Source organism: Pezoporus wallicus, unplaced genomic scaffold, assembly GCF_028554395.1.
Source record: "Pezoporus wallicus isolate ANWC-B61680 ecotype Strahan unplaced genomic scaffold, APGP_CSIRO_Pwel_v1 contig_5261, whole genome shotgun sequence".
NCBI classification, from domain to species: domain Eukaryota; kingdom Metazoa; phylum Chordata; class Aves; order Psittaciformes; family Psittacidae; genus Pezoporus; species Pezoporus wallicus.
In genome coordinates this window covers 6139710-6157475 of record NW_026642423.1, presented here as the reverse complement: position 1 = coordinate 6157475, position 17766 = coordinate 6139710, and the positions used below count along the sequence as shown (strand labels likewise).

The 17766-nt window shown below is 44.8% G+C and overlaps 1 protein-coding gene across 9 annotated transcripts in view; it reads right to left on the bottom strand.

Moving 5' to 3' along the window:
• Positions 1-7648: 7648 nt before the first annotated feature.
• The window catches only part of SLC15A2 (solute carrier family 15 member 2), a 67777-nt gene continuing 57659 nt past the window's right edge, over positions 7649-17766 (bottom strand). For all 9 annotated transcript variants that reach the window (XM_057430327.1, XM_057430320.1, XM_057430326.1 and 6 more), the window contains 6 exons: positions 16812-16858; positions 14918-15028; positions 13760-13856; positions 11187-11333; positions 10070-10174; positions 7649-9208 (listed from right to left, as the gene is read on the bottom strand). In XM_057430327.1, coding sequence (XP_057286310.1) covers positions 9032-9208; positions 10070-10174; positions 11187-11333; positions 13760-13856; positions 14918-15028; positions 16812-16858 — 684 coding nt within the window. In that variant the 3' untranslated portion in view covers positions 7649-9031. The remainder of the gene's footprint in view (positions 9209-10069; positions 10175-11186; positions 11334-13759; positions 13857-14917; positions 15029-16811; positions 16859-17766) is intronic.

Below are 17766 nucleotides of genomic sequence, written 5' to 3'. Positions count from 1 at the left end.
AAAGAAACCCAGCTGAGCATTATCTTGCTACAAAGAGAGCTGTAGTTTATGGGGAAAACAAAACCCAAGCAACTGTAGAAAGAGATAAAGGAGCCACCTGTGTGAAAGGTTTCACAAATGCCTGGGGGATGGAAATGGTCCCGAGTGACATTTGACCCCTGCCCAGTGTTATCACAGACATCAAAACCTGCAGGAGACAAATATGATTCTCACCTCCCTGGGCAATTAGAGGCACACAGGCACTTCCCAGAAGCTGCCTGCCACCCTGCAGAATTGGGCTCTTTTGTTCTGGTAAAGAAGTGACTAGTGAGTTACAGAACCTCTCTAAATAAATGCATTCTCTTATGTCTTTTAATCATAAGCCCTGCAAGGCTCCTAATACCCACATGTGCGATCCACATCAGCCCATCAGATCAGTTTATCAAAGGGGCCTAATTTAATCCCAGTCTTTGATGGAGACAGGAGTGGCCAAAGTCTGTCTTAATGATTTGCTACATTTACTTAGCTTGCAGATCTGTGGCGTGAAGGGCACTTGACTCCAAGCACAGCATTGATAATGGGAAGGACACCTTTATGAGGAAAAGTGCCTTCTCTTCCTCTAACAAGCTGAAAAGGGGCTCAAAACTTTCAGAGTTGAGCAAGTTCAGCCAAGGTGCATCTTTTAAAACCACTGGGATGTATTCTGTTCCTTGTCAGCCCAGTAGGTCAGTTGGCCCCAGGAGACACAATACACTGACACCAGCTAAGAAACGCTGAGCAGATGTGAGCAGAAACCCAAAGGAAGGAGCCCAAATCCCAGTCTTTAAGGGACGCTGAACGATGAACAGCATTAGGATTAAACACACTGAAGATCAGATTCTTATGGAAAAGCTAGAAGCCCAACCTTCTTCAGAAAGAAGAGTGGAGCAGTGTTTCACTCCACGGTAAGTGATGGATGTGTACACGCTTAAAAATCTGCAAAGAAACCCCCCAAACCTTTCCTAGGCAAAAAACATCTGATTCTGAAGCACCCAATGGCTTTTAATAGTTTTCAGCTCAAACAGAAGAGGGAACTCAGAGTCTGCATTAAGGAAGCTTGAGGAGTGCTGTGGGCTGTGAGAAATGAAGAGCAACCCCTTTGGTTTTAAGCAACATAACAAAAGGATGCTGCATAGGAGGATCAAAGAAGTCCTCCAATAGAAATGTAAGGACTATACCAGCACCATTACCACAGAGGGATTCGTCATGGCACTATCACAGGTTCTGCAGAAGATGGATGGACCATCTGTCTTCAAACAGGCAAGGCCCTTTAGCTATTTTATACAGAGAGTGCAAGTGCTCAGGACAACCTTGGGGAGGGGGGGGGAGAAGGAAAGGAAAACAGTAACATTGGCTTCAAAATCAGAGCCACAGCCAGCACACAGCAAAGGGTGAAATGCAAACATTACCCAGGCTGGCTAATCCCCACAAAGGGACTGCTGGTTAAAAGCATATCGAATTCTATATAAAGTGTCAGGAAGCAAAGCTGGTGCTGACAGACCATGAATGGCATGCAGGTGGGCTGGCCAGTGCTGGGACATGGGAACTGCAGCCCCCAGAGAGGCATCTGAGCATCCACTGGCCTCTGCTGAGCTCACGACACAGCAGGATCTGGACTGCATGGCCTCACATTGTGGGGAGCCACCATGACTGACAGCAGCTCACCTTTTTGAAAGGTGGCATCTCCTGGGGTCTGCTGAATTCCTGCTGGCCTGTATCAGCTCTGACTTGGGCAGGAAATATCCAAATTGGCACAGCACCTCTGAGAGGCTTCTGTCTTCGGTAGGGACAGCATGAAGGCCTACTTGGAGTGTTTTGATACACAGATTAAACAAATAAAGGCTTCAAACAGATTTGAGTAGAGCCAGACCTCAAAGCAACCAAATTCATTTTCACTCAAAGAAAACTCCTCTTGTGGGTGGGCACATAACACAGCGAGGTCTGGGACATGCCAGTTACCCGAGACCTGGTTGCTGTGTTGGGCAAGTAGATGAAGAAGGAGGAGAAAGTGCCTCACTGCAGGTGAGCAGCACAAGCGTGGGTATCTGTGTCAACTGCCCAGGCACACAGCCTGCTGCTCCTCACCCAGCAGTTTCAGTAGCTGACGCCTGCCAGCACCACAGTAATAACAGGGGTCTCCCAGCAAAACACCAACACCAGCTTTTAAAACATGCCAGTCAAACCTGGGAAGGACAGAGAGCCAGCCCCACTGACACCAGCAATCACTGCTCCAGCACTGCTAGCAGAGGAGCCAACCCCACTTCACCAGATGCAGTGTCCTCACTGATGGGAGATCTGTTGCAGATGCAGCCCACTGAGCACACACTAGTGCTGTGATGAACACAAGCCGAGTGGCTTTCTCCTACTACTCTACAAGACTCACAAACTAACTGATGGCAGAGGGCTCCAGAGCCTCCAGCACAAGTGGGAGGCTGGAACGAGCAGCCTGACCTTAAATAATGTATGAACAAAGGCCAACTAAAACAACCTGGGTCCACAGGCAGCAGAAATGGACCCCCATGGCTGGTAACAGCAGCGTTTGGGGCCAGAAGTCCCTGCAGCTTGACAGGGTACAACACAAGGGCTGCCTGTGGGAAGCTAACTGGGCACAGGATAGATAGGAAGGACACACAGAGATACCGGACTACCCCAATAATTCTAAAGCTATTTGCCTGCAGAAGAAGGGGGCCTATAGAGATGCTGGGGAGGGACTCTTCGTTAGGGACTGTAGTGACAGGACAAGGGGTAACAGGTTAAAACTTAAACAGGGGAAGTTTAGATTGGATATACGGAAGAAGTTCTTTACTGTTAGGGTTGTGAGGCACTGGAATGGGTTGCCCAAGGAAGTTGTGAATGCTCCATCCCTGTTGGTGTTCAAGGCTGGGTTGGACAGAGCCTTGGGTGACATGGTTTAGTGTGAGGTGTCCCTGCCCATGGCAGGGGGGTTGGAACTTGATGATCTTAAGGTCCTTTCCAACCCTAACTATTCTATGATTCTAAGATGCATTGGGCCACACAAGGCTGTGAGAAGGAGCCAGGGCCAAAACAAGCCAGGGCAGATGCCCTACTGCCACCCAGATATTGGCTCTGCCTGATTTCTGCCCAGACATGGTAGTCCTGTGGGCAAGAAGCTTTTCTGGCTGCAGAAAAGTGGGCAGCATTACCCAGGACAATCCCTAAGAAGGCATGCTGTTCCTGGCAGCAGAGAGGCTGCATGAGAGGAGGAAGGAATAAGCAAGGTGCTGATAGCTGGCAAAGTCATGAGGGAGAAGTCTGAGTGACTTCTGGGCAGGGAAGATCAGCATGTGGGACTGAGGGGGCTGACTGCTAGCAAAGGGAGTCATCTGGAGCTAACCTGAGAGACTGCAACAAGAGGAAAACCAAGCTGCAGTTTGGGAAGGGTACGTGTCTTCCACAAGTCAGTTCAGCTTCTTTTCCTTACACGCACAGGTAGCTGGAACAGGACAGGCCAAGCAGACTGAACAACATATGCAATGACAAAAAGTAATCTAAAAAGTGATGTTTGCTTGATTTTTGTGCCTTCAGCTTGCCTGCCAGTTGCCACACTGCTGGATTCCAACTACAGCTCCTCCTTGCTCCACCTGAATTGTTACACTCTGGGTTAGGTTTTTAGTTTCTGTAAGCATATTAAAACTTTAATTAAGCCATAAACCAGTACTTTAGCAGTTCTGAGGGGAAGTTTTTCCATTTATCTTGTTGATTACAGCTCACAGGCCCTTCTTTTTGGCCTAAATTTAGACCAATTCTGTCTGAGCTCTGCAGTATATATGCTAAAAACTTCATTAAAAATGAAGAGAGTTGATCAGCCAGCCGTGGGAGCCTGGAGTGTGTCTGCTCTGCATCCTGGCATTCTTCTGATCTACAGGTAGTAGAGGCAAGTTAATGTTGATCTGCTATTAAAACACATTATGGGAAGACCTTCAGAGGACGCTGCAGCTCCTTGATTCAATGCTCACAAAGAAACAACTTGTTTCATTCCTTGTTGACCACCTGACATGGCAAGGAAGGAGGATGGATTTTAAGCAAAGCAATTATTTTCCTTTGGGCAATTTCTGCAGTGAAGCACAAGCCCTTCTCAAGGCAACATGTTTAAGAGTGTCCCCCTCTTTTTGTCTGAGAACCACTTTGCAAGAGCTGAATGAGGGTCCTTGTTTTACAAAGCCTGTGGTATCTCCAACAAGGAAGCAACACCTTCATGCTTAGCCAGCTTCACTAGGGATTTTGGTTTCCTTCTAAATTGCTGAGGAAATCCACAGGGTCCACAACATCTACTTGTACATGACAGGTTTATCACATGTGTTAACATGACAGGCTAGTGTAAATCTGGCTATCAATATGCAAAAACATGGCCAGATCTGTCAACATCTGGGGCCAGAAACATCTCTTAAGTGCTGTTTTAGAATTATAGCACAATAACAAATGTAGCGATAATGAAATGCAGAGTCTGGTACCGTCCAAAATTCAGCAGCTGTGGTATCTGTGATGGAGCTGAACTCTCTTTAAGCTGCTGGTGCTAGAAAGTGTTTCTTGTAGTGAAGCAGAGAAATTCCACACACAGAGGACATAGAAGAGGTAATTATTCTTCTGTGTATGACCCTGGCTAAAACTGCCCATTAACTACCCTTAACTGTAGCCCTCCCCCCTGTGCTACTTCCATTTGTAATACACCTTCAGCTGTGTTTTTCAGTACCAAGGGGAAGCCAAGGTGGTGGCTGTCACGGCTGGTGGTGGCATCACTGGGAGCACAGTTACCTCCTCCTCCAGTCACTGCAGACCCAAGGACACAGGTCTGTATGCAGGTTTTGTTGCGCTCCAGAACTACAAACCAGTTTTCAAACCATGGGTAGCTAACTCCCATGATGGCCCTTCACCACCAGTTAGGAGAGCACTTTCAGAAAGGTCTGAAGTCATCCACTATTTAATCACCTGAGCGTTCCACTTCTCCCATATAATTTTCTCTGCAATTAATTTGATGTGAGGAATTTCAGCTGTTCATTGAGGAGTCTGGAAGACCTAGACCAAATAGCCATTTTTTTCCTCCCTGCTTGTCAGTCTGCAGCCTCCTTGCACAGCAGCTCAGGCCAAAGCCAAGGCCAGTGAAAACTTTTCCTTTCACTTGCTCCTTTCACATCCAGATCACTGCTCAGGAAAACCACATCCTCCACCAGGGCAAGCCCTGCCCCAGGCTACCTTGCCCAGCCCCACTTGGATCTCCAGGGAGGAACTAGCTCCTGCTCCTGGCCAGGCTCCTGTCTCCCAGCTGGAGCTAACACAGCATGCGCCAGCCGCATCCAAGCCCATCCCATGCACACTTCCCATGGCACATCTTCTTGAATCTTCCAAAAATCATCTTCTGGAATTGTGGGGAAAGGAAGAGGGAAGAAAAGAGAGATGCAAACTCCTTGAGCTGCAATGAGCAGCTTACTACATAAAGGTGTTTGACTGCCTCAGAGAGAACAGGTAAATTTAAGGACCCCACAGTCAAGTTTTTGGTGAGTTTGAAAGCTCACTTTTTATGCTTGTCTCATGCAAAGCTGGAAATAACACTGGCCACACTTGCAACCTACTAAGGGGAAAAACATGTTGAGTAACAGCCAATGCAACTGCAGGGAAATTCGCTGCACAAAAAATTCTTTATCAGAGATCATTTTAGGAAAAACAAATGAATACACATACTTCTACAGTGAAGCCAAACTCCTGCAATCTCCACGAAGGCTTGTGCAGCAACATACCCAAAGATCCCCATCAGCTCATTATAGTCCCTTAGCTGGAGATGATAATTTTTGTACATCAGCCTCCAAAACAGCTGGTGTGAGCTTTCCCTAATCTGCTCCAGGGCAGACTCCACCAACAGCTGAGACTCCCTGCAGTGACAGGCAAAGCTGGACAGGCAGGAGGCTGCTGCTTCTCTACAGATGTTCATATAGCTTTACATATCACTATTTTGGATTCTCCCTCTGATCCTAGATCAAGGAATTGGGAGGAATAAGGAATATCGTTCTAAAATTGGATGGTCCCATCTCTAGGCTGACTGTATGGAAGACAAACCCAGAGACTTCAATACTCCACAGAATCACATCCTAAATCTTTGATCCAGTCTTGAGTCCATTTGAAAGTGATGAAACAGCTCCGAGGACAGAGTTGTTGCTCTAATATTGGAGAAATGCTATGCTGAGTGTGCTATTTTGCCACCTTCTCCAGCTACAGCAGGGGCAGCTCTTAATTACAGGCCCCAGCCTGCTCCTGGCTGGTTGTCAGCCCACTCAGTGGAAATCCCTCCAAACTGCTGGTGCATTTCAAATAAATGGGTCCAATTAGCAAAAGCTTTACAGCTGCAGCTGAAACGGTGGGGAAGGATCATATCAGAAACCAAGCAGGCAGATGGGAGGAGGACAAAGATTCCAACAGGTGATGATGAGCAGGTGGGAAGAAGTAGAGGTGTCAGCTGGAAGAGAAATGTAATCAGCCCCTAGCCTCATGTTAGCACTTCATTTATAGCATTGCTTTCCTGTTCATAACCTTCCCAACTGTGAATTGCAATTTTTCTCCTCTCCTCCCCTTCCCTCCCCACCCCCAGCATTATGGTGATGGTTTGGAACATGGAGATGTTTGGAAAGGGGAAATTTGGCACTAGGAGTTTAAAAAGCTACAGATGACATCCTAAATGTATCTTTTATGAGTTTGGAATGATTCCTTTAAATTAAGCTCAGAGTGTATGACAGCTTCTGGTAGTGCCGCCAATAAGGAAATAAAACAAAATCAAAAGGTTCTTGAGCATATGTAAAGAACTGGACACATTGCTTTTCCTCATGCCACTATGAGCTGCTTATCAAGTGCTTTCCAAGGAAAGTGCTCCAATAATTCTCAATTGTCTCTTCACCACATACGCCCTTGAACCCCAACGCACTTCTGAATTCAAGGCTTATAAAAAATTAAATGCTCCAATAATTCTAAATTCTGTTTGTTCAGTGCTACTGGAGCCTGTCCATTCCTTCAGTTTGGGGATTTTTGTTTTGTTTGCAGGGGGGAGAAAGAAATCTTTTCTATTAGTGCTCCGAATTGGAAGTTGGTCAAATAGCATCATAGTAGAATGATTCAGCAGCCTCGGAGCTGATTCTCAGTGTATCATAAAGCAGGATTAGGAAAACAACAATGTCTGGAGGAGAAAGAACCTACACAAAGAATCATGGCAGGAGAACAATACCAGAAAGGAGTAGAGGGAATAATCCTCACTTGGCTTCTGAGGAGCAGGTTGGATGACCTAATAGATGTTTTTCAATGCCCTTCATTCCCTGCTGAGTCGCAGGGTTCAGCTGCCTGGATCCAGCCACCACAGCTTAATAAATGGCTTTGCATTGACTGAACATCATTAAGTGTTTCTGTGTGCAGAACTGCAGCCTGGTGTCATTTATCTGAGACCATGGTCCCCCTCTGGCACAAGACTCAGACGCTGTTTCACAGCAGGCAGGAGTTTATGCAGAACTAGTGGTGGAACTTCATGACCGGAAGCAAAGGAAACAATCTTAGGCTGTGAGTCTTCCAGTTATAAACCAAAAAGTGGGGTTTTCTCAGTCTCACTCAAGAAGACACACATACACAAAGCAGCACATTAAAGTAGCACAGGTGTCAAACTAAGTGTATTCCCTAGCACTGTCCTGAACACGAGTTAAATTAACATGTATTTTGTAATCTCCTGAATCAAAGCATCAGCAAACAATTATGGCCAATGCCAAGATAGAAAAGGAAGGCATCATTTAGTATCTATTCTCTGTGAACCTGAAGATCCTATTGACAACTTCTTGTAAATTAGGACATACCTGTTACAACTGCAGCCTTGGAGGACAGACGAAGGCAGAGACTGTCTCGGGAGTTTTACTAGATCAGCAATGGTTGAATTACTTCTATGCAGAATGTGAAATCACAGATTCACACAACCCAGGAAAATCAGACAGTTATATCACACTTCTGATAAAATAACTATATCCAAAGTTTAGTAAAAAGACACAAAAACAGGGCGGAAAAAGAAAAATCTCCTATGGTCTTCTCTTGTAGGCTGAAAAGATGATAAAATGCATCCTTGTTTAACTCTCTGCGGGATGTCTGGAATTTTATAGACACTGCCACAATGTGTCTCTCGGTAGGGAATAACTGAAGGATGAGATAAGAAATCAGCCTTATCCTAACTTGCAGTGGCAAGTGCTGTAAAAGGAAACGCTCAATAAAGAATATATAGGAAGATGGCAAGTAACTGCCTGGATTTCTGAAATAACAAAGTGTAAACCAATTCTCTAATCACATATATTCAAAGAAACCACCAGTTGCTAAACTTCCTAGGAAAAAAAAGTCAGTATCGGAGAGATGGTGGCATACACATCTTCTTCAGTAGCGTTTGGGGAATATTTTAGCCTGCAGAATTTAATTCCCTGTTATTACTTCTGAGCCTGGAGGTGAAAGTCATAAATCAGGACCATTCATAATATGCAATAATGGGGTGAAATACTCGTAAGGAGAGTTACATGATAAAAGCCTTTGGGACTGTAACACTTCCAGTCCTCGGTGACAGCATTAAAAGTTCTCCTGTCAGTAACGTCTATTCTTCCCCAGTTCCTGTAATGAGTTTTCATTCTTTTCTCTCAGCATCTCCAAATTTGCTGTTGTACGGCATTCCTTCCACCCTTCCTCCCTGCTGCCCTAAGTATATGTTTAAAACCAAATCATAGGAAAGCATCCTATACTTAAAAAAAATAGACAGGTTTTAAATTACACTGTATTTACTTGAGGGCTTTTAATACCAGAGGAGCTTTCCCAGGGAGTTTTGCTCTGATTTTAGCACCCCCACTGTTTTTATAAAGGGCTATTTTGTCCCATTTAGAAGATGGCTACATTTTGAGTAATAAAGACTACAATGCTATAAAATGAAAGAACATTTTCCCCACCCTTCTTTTACCCTCCCATCTTCTGATTTAAAAAAAAAATCCCAACCCATCATGTGTTAGAGCTTTGTTTTCTGAGTAACAAGACTAATCATGTTTCCTCTGCTTGGGGACTCTCTCTTCTCTTCCTTTTCTTCTAGGTCCTCTGGATCCACACTGACATAGAAATATCCCATGATGGAGAAAATAATGCACACAGCAAAGAGGAGAACAGTGAACAAGACAAATTCAGCCCACTAGGAAAGAAAAAAGAACAGCAGGTCAGGAGACCCCAGACTCTCAGTCCAGAGGACATCTCTGCACCTACAAGTGCCTTTTAAAGAGCTGGCTGAAAATTACTTTTTAGTTTCCAAAATTGTTTACAAGATAGAAATTTTCTCATCCTGTTTTCTGGTAAACCCATGTACACATAATTTAATTATGAATATGTGATATACCTTGAAATAAACCTGTTTGATTGGGCTAGTTTCATTAAATCTTTTCTTAGAAATCCATCCTGACGGCAACATACCTGTCTGGGCTTTTTGCCCACAAGATTCCTTTGGAAGAGGCAGTTTCATGTTATCCAGAAACAAGCCCAAGTTCACACCTTCATGGCACCATCTCAGAAGTCTGATAGCCGCAATTTAACAACCTCCAGTCCACAACCTCCCCATGCGAGCTCATCATCTCTAGGGTGCCATAGGCAGCTGGCCCTGAGGGATACCAAGCTAGACACTTGAGGAGGCTGACAGCCCACTGGGCTACCTGGATGAAGGCAAGCTGCTTTTGGTAAGCAACTGAAATCTGTGGCTGGCATCGTATACAGGCTTCAGGCCCACAGGCAGCCTGCCTGCCTAGAGCGGTGCTCCATCAACGTTATTGCAGCAGTGCAGGTCACTATTATTTACTGCCACTGGGAGACTTAGGGAGGGCCACGGCTCCAGAGGGCAACTCTGCTGAGGGCAACACAGGGCCCTGGCTGGGAGATCTCAGTGCAGTCTGCCATTACTCAACTGCAGGAGCCTGGAGCTGTGCGGAAAAGCTGTGCCTCCAGGACGTGGACATCCAGCAGCCTGTTTAAAAGCATTACCTCTGTTCTGAGAGCCAAACCATACCTGTGCCATTGGTGCAGCTTGGGCAACAACGAGCACAAAGGTATTCCCAACAGCCACCGTGAGCAGCCAGCCTGCCTGCAGCACCGACTTCATGCTGGCCGGAGACTGAAAAGAGAAGGGTCTGATCAGTGGGTATCACACTGTGCCCTTCTGCCCTGGTTCACTTTGTGATGTCCTGCCCAGTGCGGGTGTCACTGGGCTCAGTCTATGAGATGGGGGAAATTTTCTCTGTGCAGAGTGGTTAATCTCAAGAGCTTCATACGAGAAACTCTCAAAACATGTCCTCCAGGAGGACACGTGAAGAAAGAGATGCTGCTTTTGCAGAGCTGGATCCTCATCATCCCCAATCTGCATCATCTGAAATCGTACAATCGAAAAGTCCAGGGAACCACACAACACCACCTGCAGTTTGTAGTCTGATGCCATGTGGCTGTACACCTTTGGAACTGAATCTTGATGTTGAACTTCCTGTGATGACAAAGTTTCTACATCCCATTACAAATTGTCCCACTATTAATGAATATCTGCAATTTACTCCAGGGATAAATTTGAGTAGGTTCAGCTTTTCGATCTTGTAATGCCTCCATCCTCTCCTCATAAACCTTCCTCCTAGACAGCAATCAAATCATCCCTTGCACACTTGCTAACCCCTGCTCTCTTTTTTAGACTCATGTAGGCTTAGACCCTTTCGCTCTCTCCATTTAAAGCAGATTCCAAAGCCCAGTGCCACCCTATAGTCCTTGAGACACCTTTGACTTTTTATCACTGGAAAATACATACTACAAAATATTTCACTGGGAGAAAAACCTGATATTACACTGTTTAGACCTTTCACATTAAAATAAACTTCTATCCAGCTCTTTTCTGTGTTCTCAGCTTCACTAGAAAAGGAGTGTCCTGAGTATAACTGAGAAGAAGTATCCTTCAGAGTACCATAGAATCATAGAATAGGGGTTGGAATTAATTTAGTTTGAGGGCACCCAGCAAGCTGTGTTACAAACCCACTTTTTGCTTAAGTGAGTCAGTGGCATGCCAAAGGACATATTACAAGTCAACAGCAGATGCAGGAATAAATCCTGAAGTCTAATTGTAAGCACTTTATCTTCAAGTGGTGTACCTGAGAATAGGAGAAGGCCAGACCTGTAATGGAGAACATCACCTCCCCAGCAGATATTAATAAGTATTGTGGTAACTGCCAAGCCATATGGACATTGTTGGCCTTTATGTCTTCTGACTTCCATGTCTTAACAGCACCTCCAGAAACCTAGCATGAAAATAAAGGCACACTGATTAGCTGCTGAAAGATCAGATCCTTCTTAGCCTGGACAGAAACAGCAAATTTACCAAAACAAAATTTTAAGCAAAGACGGAAGCAAATCTCTGCCCTAGAAGCAAAACTATGGGTCTGACACCTGCCATTTTCAAGCCTGTCAGGAATGGGATGATTCCTACTGCACAGGTGGCAGGATGGAAGCATTCCCACACATTCAAGAGTTGCCTAAGCTATTGCAAACCAACAAGTTGTCTTCTGTAGTGGGGTTGAGAGAAGTCTGTGTGAAACTTGGGCCGAGCCTGTGGCCCACTGCTGTCCCCAAGGCTAGAAGAGGACAAAAGGATAAACACTCATTGCAACCATGTGGTCATTGTTCCCATTTCATTAGCAATGTACAACTCCAATATGATAACAGTGACACCCAAAGAAATCCAGTTCAGGGACACCAAGAGTAGCAGAGACTGCCTTGTACCAGATGCATTCAATTAGTTATGGTAGCTGTATTCCTAATCATTTTTATTTGCTTTCCCAGATGTAATTAATATTGCCTCTGATGCACAGAGGCTCAGAAGCAGAGAGAGATCTGACTAGTAGCCAAGAAAACACTAGGCTAAAATGACTTCAGGCAAAAAAACCCACACTTAAGGAGAGTACTTGGGAAAATACAATGGATATTTACTAGATGCACTTAATCACAATGCAGGAAGGCAAATCAAGATACTGTTTTTTAGCAGACTAAAAGAGCTGTGAGGAGAGCTGTGCATTGCTCTTTAGCCCATAAAGAAATGTCACAAGCACCGTACTATAACTGCACACTGAGGAAGGCTGGCTAGAAGGCAGCGTCTCTGTGATTTAAGCGTCACAGTCAGCCACATTAGCAGAGTAATATATTGCATTCCCAGTTTTTCTATATAGCACTCCTGGCAGAGGAGCAGGGCTCAGTACAAATCACTGCAATAATTAAAAAAATATCTTGGCCTGGAGCAAACTAACTCTCTACAAAAGGAAGAAACCACAGGCAGAGAGATGGAAAAACAGAGGGTCAAAAAGATTAAAGGACTACCACAGGGTCCAGAAGGACTAAGGCACAGAGACACCCCAGAGCAGCCATGGCTACAACAGGGACTTTTTGTAGATGGGTCCACAAACTGAAATTCTTGCCAACAGTGATGTGCGACACATTTACCTCAACTGACCCTGACTCAGTTGCATTTATCAGAGGCTTTAGGGTAATATTATTAGTGTAATATTCTTAATGCAACTTCTCTTCTTAGTTTCTCATCTGGTGAAAGAGGCTTGCAGCCATGGAGGAAGGGTCTGGCCAACATCAGTTCAAGTATGTGGTTTATGTACATAAATCTCTGCACTCACAGATGGCAGCATCTGCCTGTTCCCTCCAGGACTGTGCATTCTACTCCAGCTACTGAAGTTTAAAAAAAAAATGCCAGGTGCCTTGCAGCTCTATTTCCCCCCCTGCGTATTTGGACTTTGCAGACATGAACAGCTCCCATTAATTGCCCAACAGGGAGATGTTACTGCCACGGAGTAGCTGACAGCAGTTTGCTCTGCTCATCACAACACAGTACTCAAAGTCTCAGAGGGCAGCTTAGCAGTGTGTCCTGTCAGACCTGGTTTGTCTGTGTGAGCATGCAGTGGAAAGGTTAAAATGGGAATTAAGCTGATCACGTTCATCTCTGTGGTTCCTGCCAGCTGGAACAGGGTTGGAGCAGCAAGCCTAAGAGGTTGGCAAGCTTGGAAAGGAATCCACCCCCACAGAAGTGCTCATGCCCCATTAGGGCTAGGTTGTTCAGAAAACCATGCCTTGACTTTACACTAGGCTCCAAATGAGCTGTACAGACAGGAAGAGGAGGAAAAACAGAGGCACCATCTCACCAGCCTCTTCCTTCAGCACTTTATCCCTCTTCCCCCCATGTGTAATCCACAAGTCTCGGAAGGTCCACATTTAGATCAGTAAATGTGAGGATATTTCAGACTGTTTCTGCAAAGTTTCTCAGGTGTGAGTTACTGCCAGGTACAGTGTTCTAAAGACCACAAGCAGAGTCATCTCTTAGTAGACTGTCATAGCTCTTTGCAGTGTGCTACATCAATGCTAACTGAATAAGGATGGACGGCATGAGACCAGAACAAACCACAGATCACATGATTTTCCATGAAGGATCTCTATCAAGGAAGAGATCTTACTTCTCGTTAACCCATGAGATCTGACAAGATCACAGTGTAAGGTGGAATGAGTACCCATCTGCCTTGCTTATGTAGGCGCTGAAAACATTCACTAGCCCTTGTAGAGTGGACTGCCTTCAGATAGCTACTGCCCAGGTCTTGCAGGGTAGAGAAAGCAAGTGAGAGTCACCAGCATAAGAATAAAAGCAGCTTGTTACCATTACAGGGACACTTACGTTAGTTATCACAATGGTGTATGACGCGCCGAAGTCAAGCAGCCCTAGCTCCAGGGGAAACTCTCCCATTTCAGTTATGCATTTTCCATTATTATATCTAAATAGAAGGATGAAGTACAGTATTTCCCAGTTAGTCCCACTGACAAAGAGCATCAAATATGCCCATACAATGGAGCAGGGAGGATATAAGATGCAAAGCTGCAGTAATGTTTATGTCAGACAATCACTAGAATTCTTGTCATTTTTCCTTCCAGAAACACTTAGGCACTAAGTGGAGTTCACCTAGTGACTTGTGGCTATTGCTAACAGTTTTAAATGGTTTCTGCTGCTTCCTGGCACTGATTTTTTTTGCCCCTCAGGTTTGTTTTCCTTCCAAACTTCTCCATTCCATCAAGAGCTGTGGGCCAGACAGGTTAGCCAGGCTCAAGCAGCCTTCAGGAAATCAGAGATACACATCCACAAGCCACTTTGCTTCCTTTCAATAGAGCAAATTAGCCTTCAGATTTGTTCTTCTGGTTTTGGATGTGCGAGATGGCACAGAGGCTCAGCAACATTGCCGCAATGGCTGCTTCATCCTACTAAATTGCAGCAATAAATATTTTGGATGGAACTGATGCAAAGAAAAGCCATGAAGCTTGTTTTGAAACATTGCAAACACCAGAAATACCCTGCAAGAGCCAACTCCAATGCTGCCAAATCAAGACCATATGGAGCCCCTGTCTAACAAGCCCAGCCTGCAAAGCCATGTAACGTTACTTGATGTTATCAGCCCACATACCAAGACTTTGTAGTGTGGAATATGAATTGGCCTTTCCCTGAGAATACCCTAACAGTTGGGCCTGTGAGAACATCAAAATAGAGGAGGCGTCAAATGACAGAGGGGACTTTACTCTGTCCACCTTATTCTGCTGACAAATGCACAGGAATGGCCAGCCTTTTCCCTCCAGCCCCCACAAAACATAAGAAACAAGCTTCTGCACCCACAGAAGTTGCCTGGAGCTGCACAGAACTGATAATTCTGGTTTTTTACAAACATCTGCCCCTGCAGGTAAATGCCAAGAAAATAGCAATGAAAGTTTTGCTATTCACCTAAAAAAGCCCCACTGTATCCACAGAAGGGCCTCAGGAAGGACCTTCAGCTCAGCAAAGGAAACTTACTTGTCCCTCTCTAGCAGCGAGTACTCAGAAGCACTGTAGTTTCTCTGAACAGCAATGAACCATTTGCTGTCAATGGTGAGGTTGACATCTTGGTTCAAACCATTAATGAATCTGCAAAGAAAGCATATTTCATTGAGCTGTCAGGGCAGAAGAAGCACAATATCAGACACTTCAGAAGCGTACTCTCTCTCCCAAAGCATTCTGTAATTCCATAAGGTTATGACAGCTTCTCCTGCGAGTTACCAAAACATGTCTGATTCATTGCCCAGTTTTCAATATAAGATTAATTTTCTCTGCTGTGTAATTTTACCCTCTTACTCTCTTCTGTGAAAAGTGACCCTCACTTCTTTTGGGTTAGGACTTCCAGGCAATCTCTTCTCAGAGACCTTCAAAGATTGAAGTGTGTCTAGGGGAGGCCAAGATGACCAGCGGGCTGGAGCACCTGTCCTATGGAGACAGGCTGAGAAAGTTGGGTTTGTTCAGCCTAGAGAAGAGAAGGCTCCAGGGAGATCTTACAGCAGCTTCCAGTGCCTAAAGAGGGCCTACAGAAAGCTGGAGAGGGACTTTTTACAAAGGGCATGTAGTGACAGGACAAGGGGGAATAGCCTTAAACTGAAAGAGGGTAGATTTAGATTAGGAAGAAGTTCTTTACTGTGAAGGTGGTGAGACAATGGCACAGGTTTTGCAAGTGTTCAAAGCAAGGTTAGACAGGGCTTTGAGCAACCTGATCTAGTAGAAGGTGTCCCTGCCTATGGCAGGGGGTTTGGAACTAGATGATCTTTGAGGTCCCTTCCAACCTAATTCTATGACAACTGTTCTGTGGCTGTTTGAGAGGAAAGAGCCCCAACCTACACCAGAAAATTATAAACTTGTGTGTCCTGATGAGTATGCACACCATGCTGGTGTATTTTTCAAGGAGTTTCTATTTCTACCAAGGGGAAAAAGTTTTGTAGCAAAATAAGGTATTTGCACCAAAACCAAAACTTTCACGGGAACGTTCTCTTGGTTTTCAGTTCTTAAAATGGGGCTGAAATCCCTGAAGATAGTCAAGCTTAACAAAAGGACCTTGCTAGTGGAAAAATAGTTTCTTCTTAGTGAAAGTTCTTCACAAATTGTTCAAGGGAACGTTTTGATATTTTGTCAAAAGTGTTCACAGGAAAATATAAAACGTTCCCACTTGCAGTTATTAATCAGTTCTCAAAGGTGGTGCTTAGCCAGTAGAAGCCTTCGCAAGCACAGGGCTATGAAGAGATACTGCTCTCATGCTCTATTAACACAGGTTTTAGGATAAGGCAGCTTATGCATCTCAGCACCTCACATACGTCTGGTGGTTAAGTGCGACTTCAGTGAGATGACAGCACAGGCCTGTTCATGGAGTAGTTCAAATTAGGAAAGTAAACTAGCTGCTTAAGCAGACCCTAATGTGCAGCTGAATTGTTTCTGAGGATATAAAATTGTTGCTGTTTCAAATTTAGTAGGCATTTGTGCGTGAGGTTGGGTGACATAAGCGAACGTCATAAGTTAGCCAGTTTGCAGAGAACAAATGGCAATGGTTCCTTTCCAGATTGCTGCTTCTCTTTCTTTCCCAAATGGTGGAACACAGCGAGATGTGTTACCACTCTTCCAAGGGAGATCTTTTCTGTTGCCATCTCAGCTCAGTGTATCCTAGGCAGTAATGCCTAGTAAGCAGCAATAATGCTCAGCTCTGTACGGCAACTGTGGGAGGTGACACGCTGTCAAGCCTCCACAGCTGACACCTGAGTCTTGCATGAGAAGAGTGGACTAGATTCCAACCTGAGAATATCTGGGTTATGTTACATACAGTCTGCATTAGTCAAAAGCAGTTTCCCCTCATCCCACCACCTCCAAATCCTCAAAAAAAAGCCATTCCTACCTAACAGCTGCCAAACCATTTTCTGGCTTTGCTTCCAAATCTGTAATCTAAAGAAGGAAAGAAAGAAAATCAAATTTATTACTGCTGCCTTGTAACAATGTGCAGCAGAAAATACTAGTGTCTATGGAGTTACACATGTGTTGCAAAACCCATGGAAATTGACTGGACTCTCACATAAGCTTTACATCAGGCCACAAAAGTCCTGGTACCATGAAGCTGACAGCAAAATTTCAGCTCCACCAAGTGCTTAAGATGAGATCATGACTTTTTTTCTTAATCTCCTGCATAACAAAGGCTACAGAGTTTCAGCCAGTCACCCCTTCTACTGAGGGGTATGTAACACCCTCAAAAAAAAATATTTCCCTTGATCTGAAGATAGCAAGAGATCATTATCCACATGAGCTTCTTTCAGTGATTAGTTACAATTAAGCATGAGTACTTTATTCCCGCAAAACCTGCAACTGCCTAACTTTCAGACCTTGATTCTTGGCATACTTACAGACTTCACAGAAGCCTAGAGCCAAGAGGAACCATTAGGTTACTGTTCTGATCATCATGTATCACTCATTTTCCCTGACCCTCAATGCTCAGGACATTAAACTGTTGTATGGTGCAGGCAGAGAGCAGGAGAAACCAAGATGCACTGAGCTTGATTGCACTCACAGTCTCTGCAGACACACCCCTGAAATGGCCACCTGGTTGGGCACACTGGGGACTGAGAGTGCCTCTCCTGGAGATCACAGCTCAATAATTAACATGATCTACACTCATTTGAGGAGAGCCTATTTGGGGTACAGTGCTGAAAAAAAAGACAGCAAAGACAGCCTTGCCATGAAGGTTGTATGGTCACACAAAAAGAATACAGAGCAAGGTTCTTGGTTGGTAGAAATCCACAGCTGTGCCGTGCCCCTTAAGCTGGCAGGGCAATTTCAGGTTTTGCTGCCAACAGATGGAA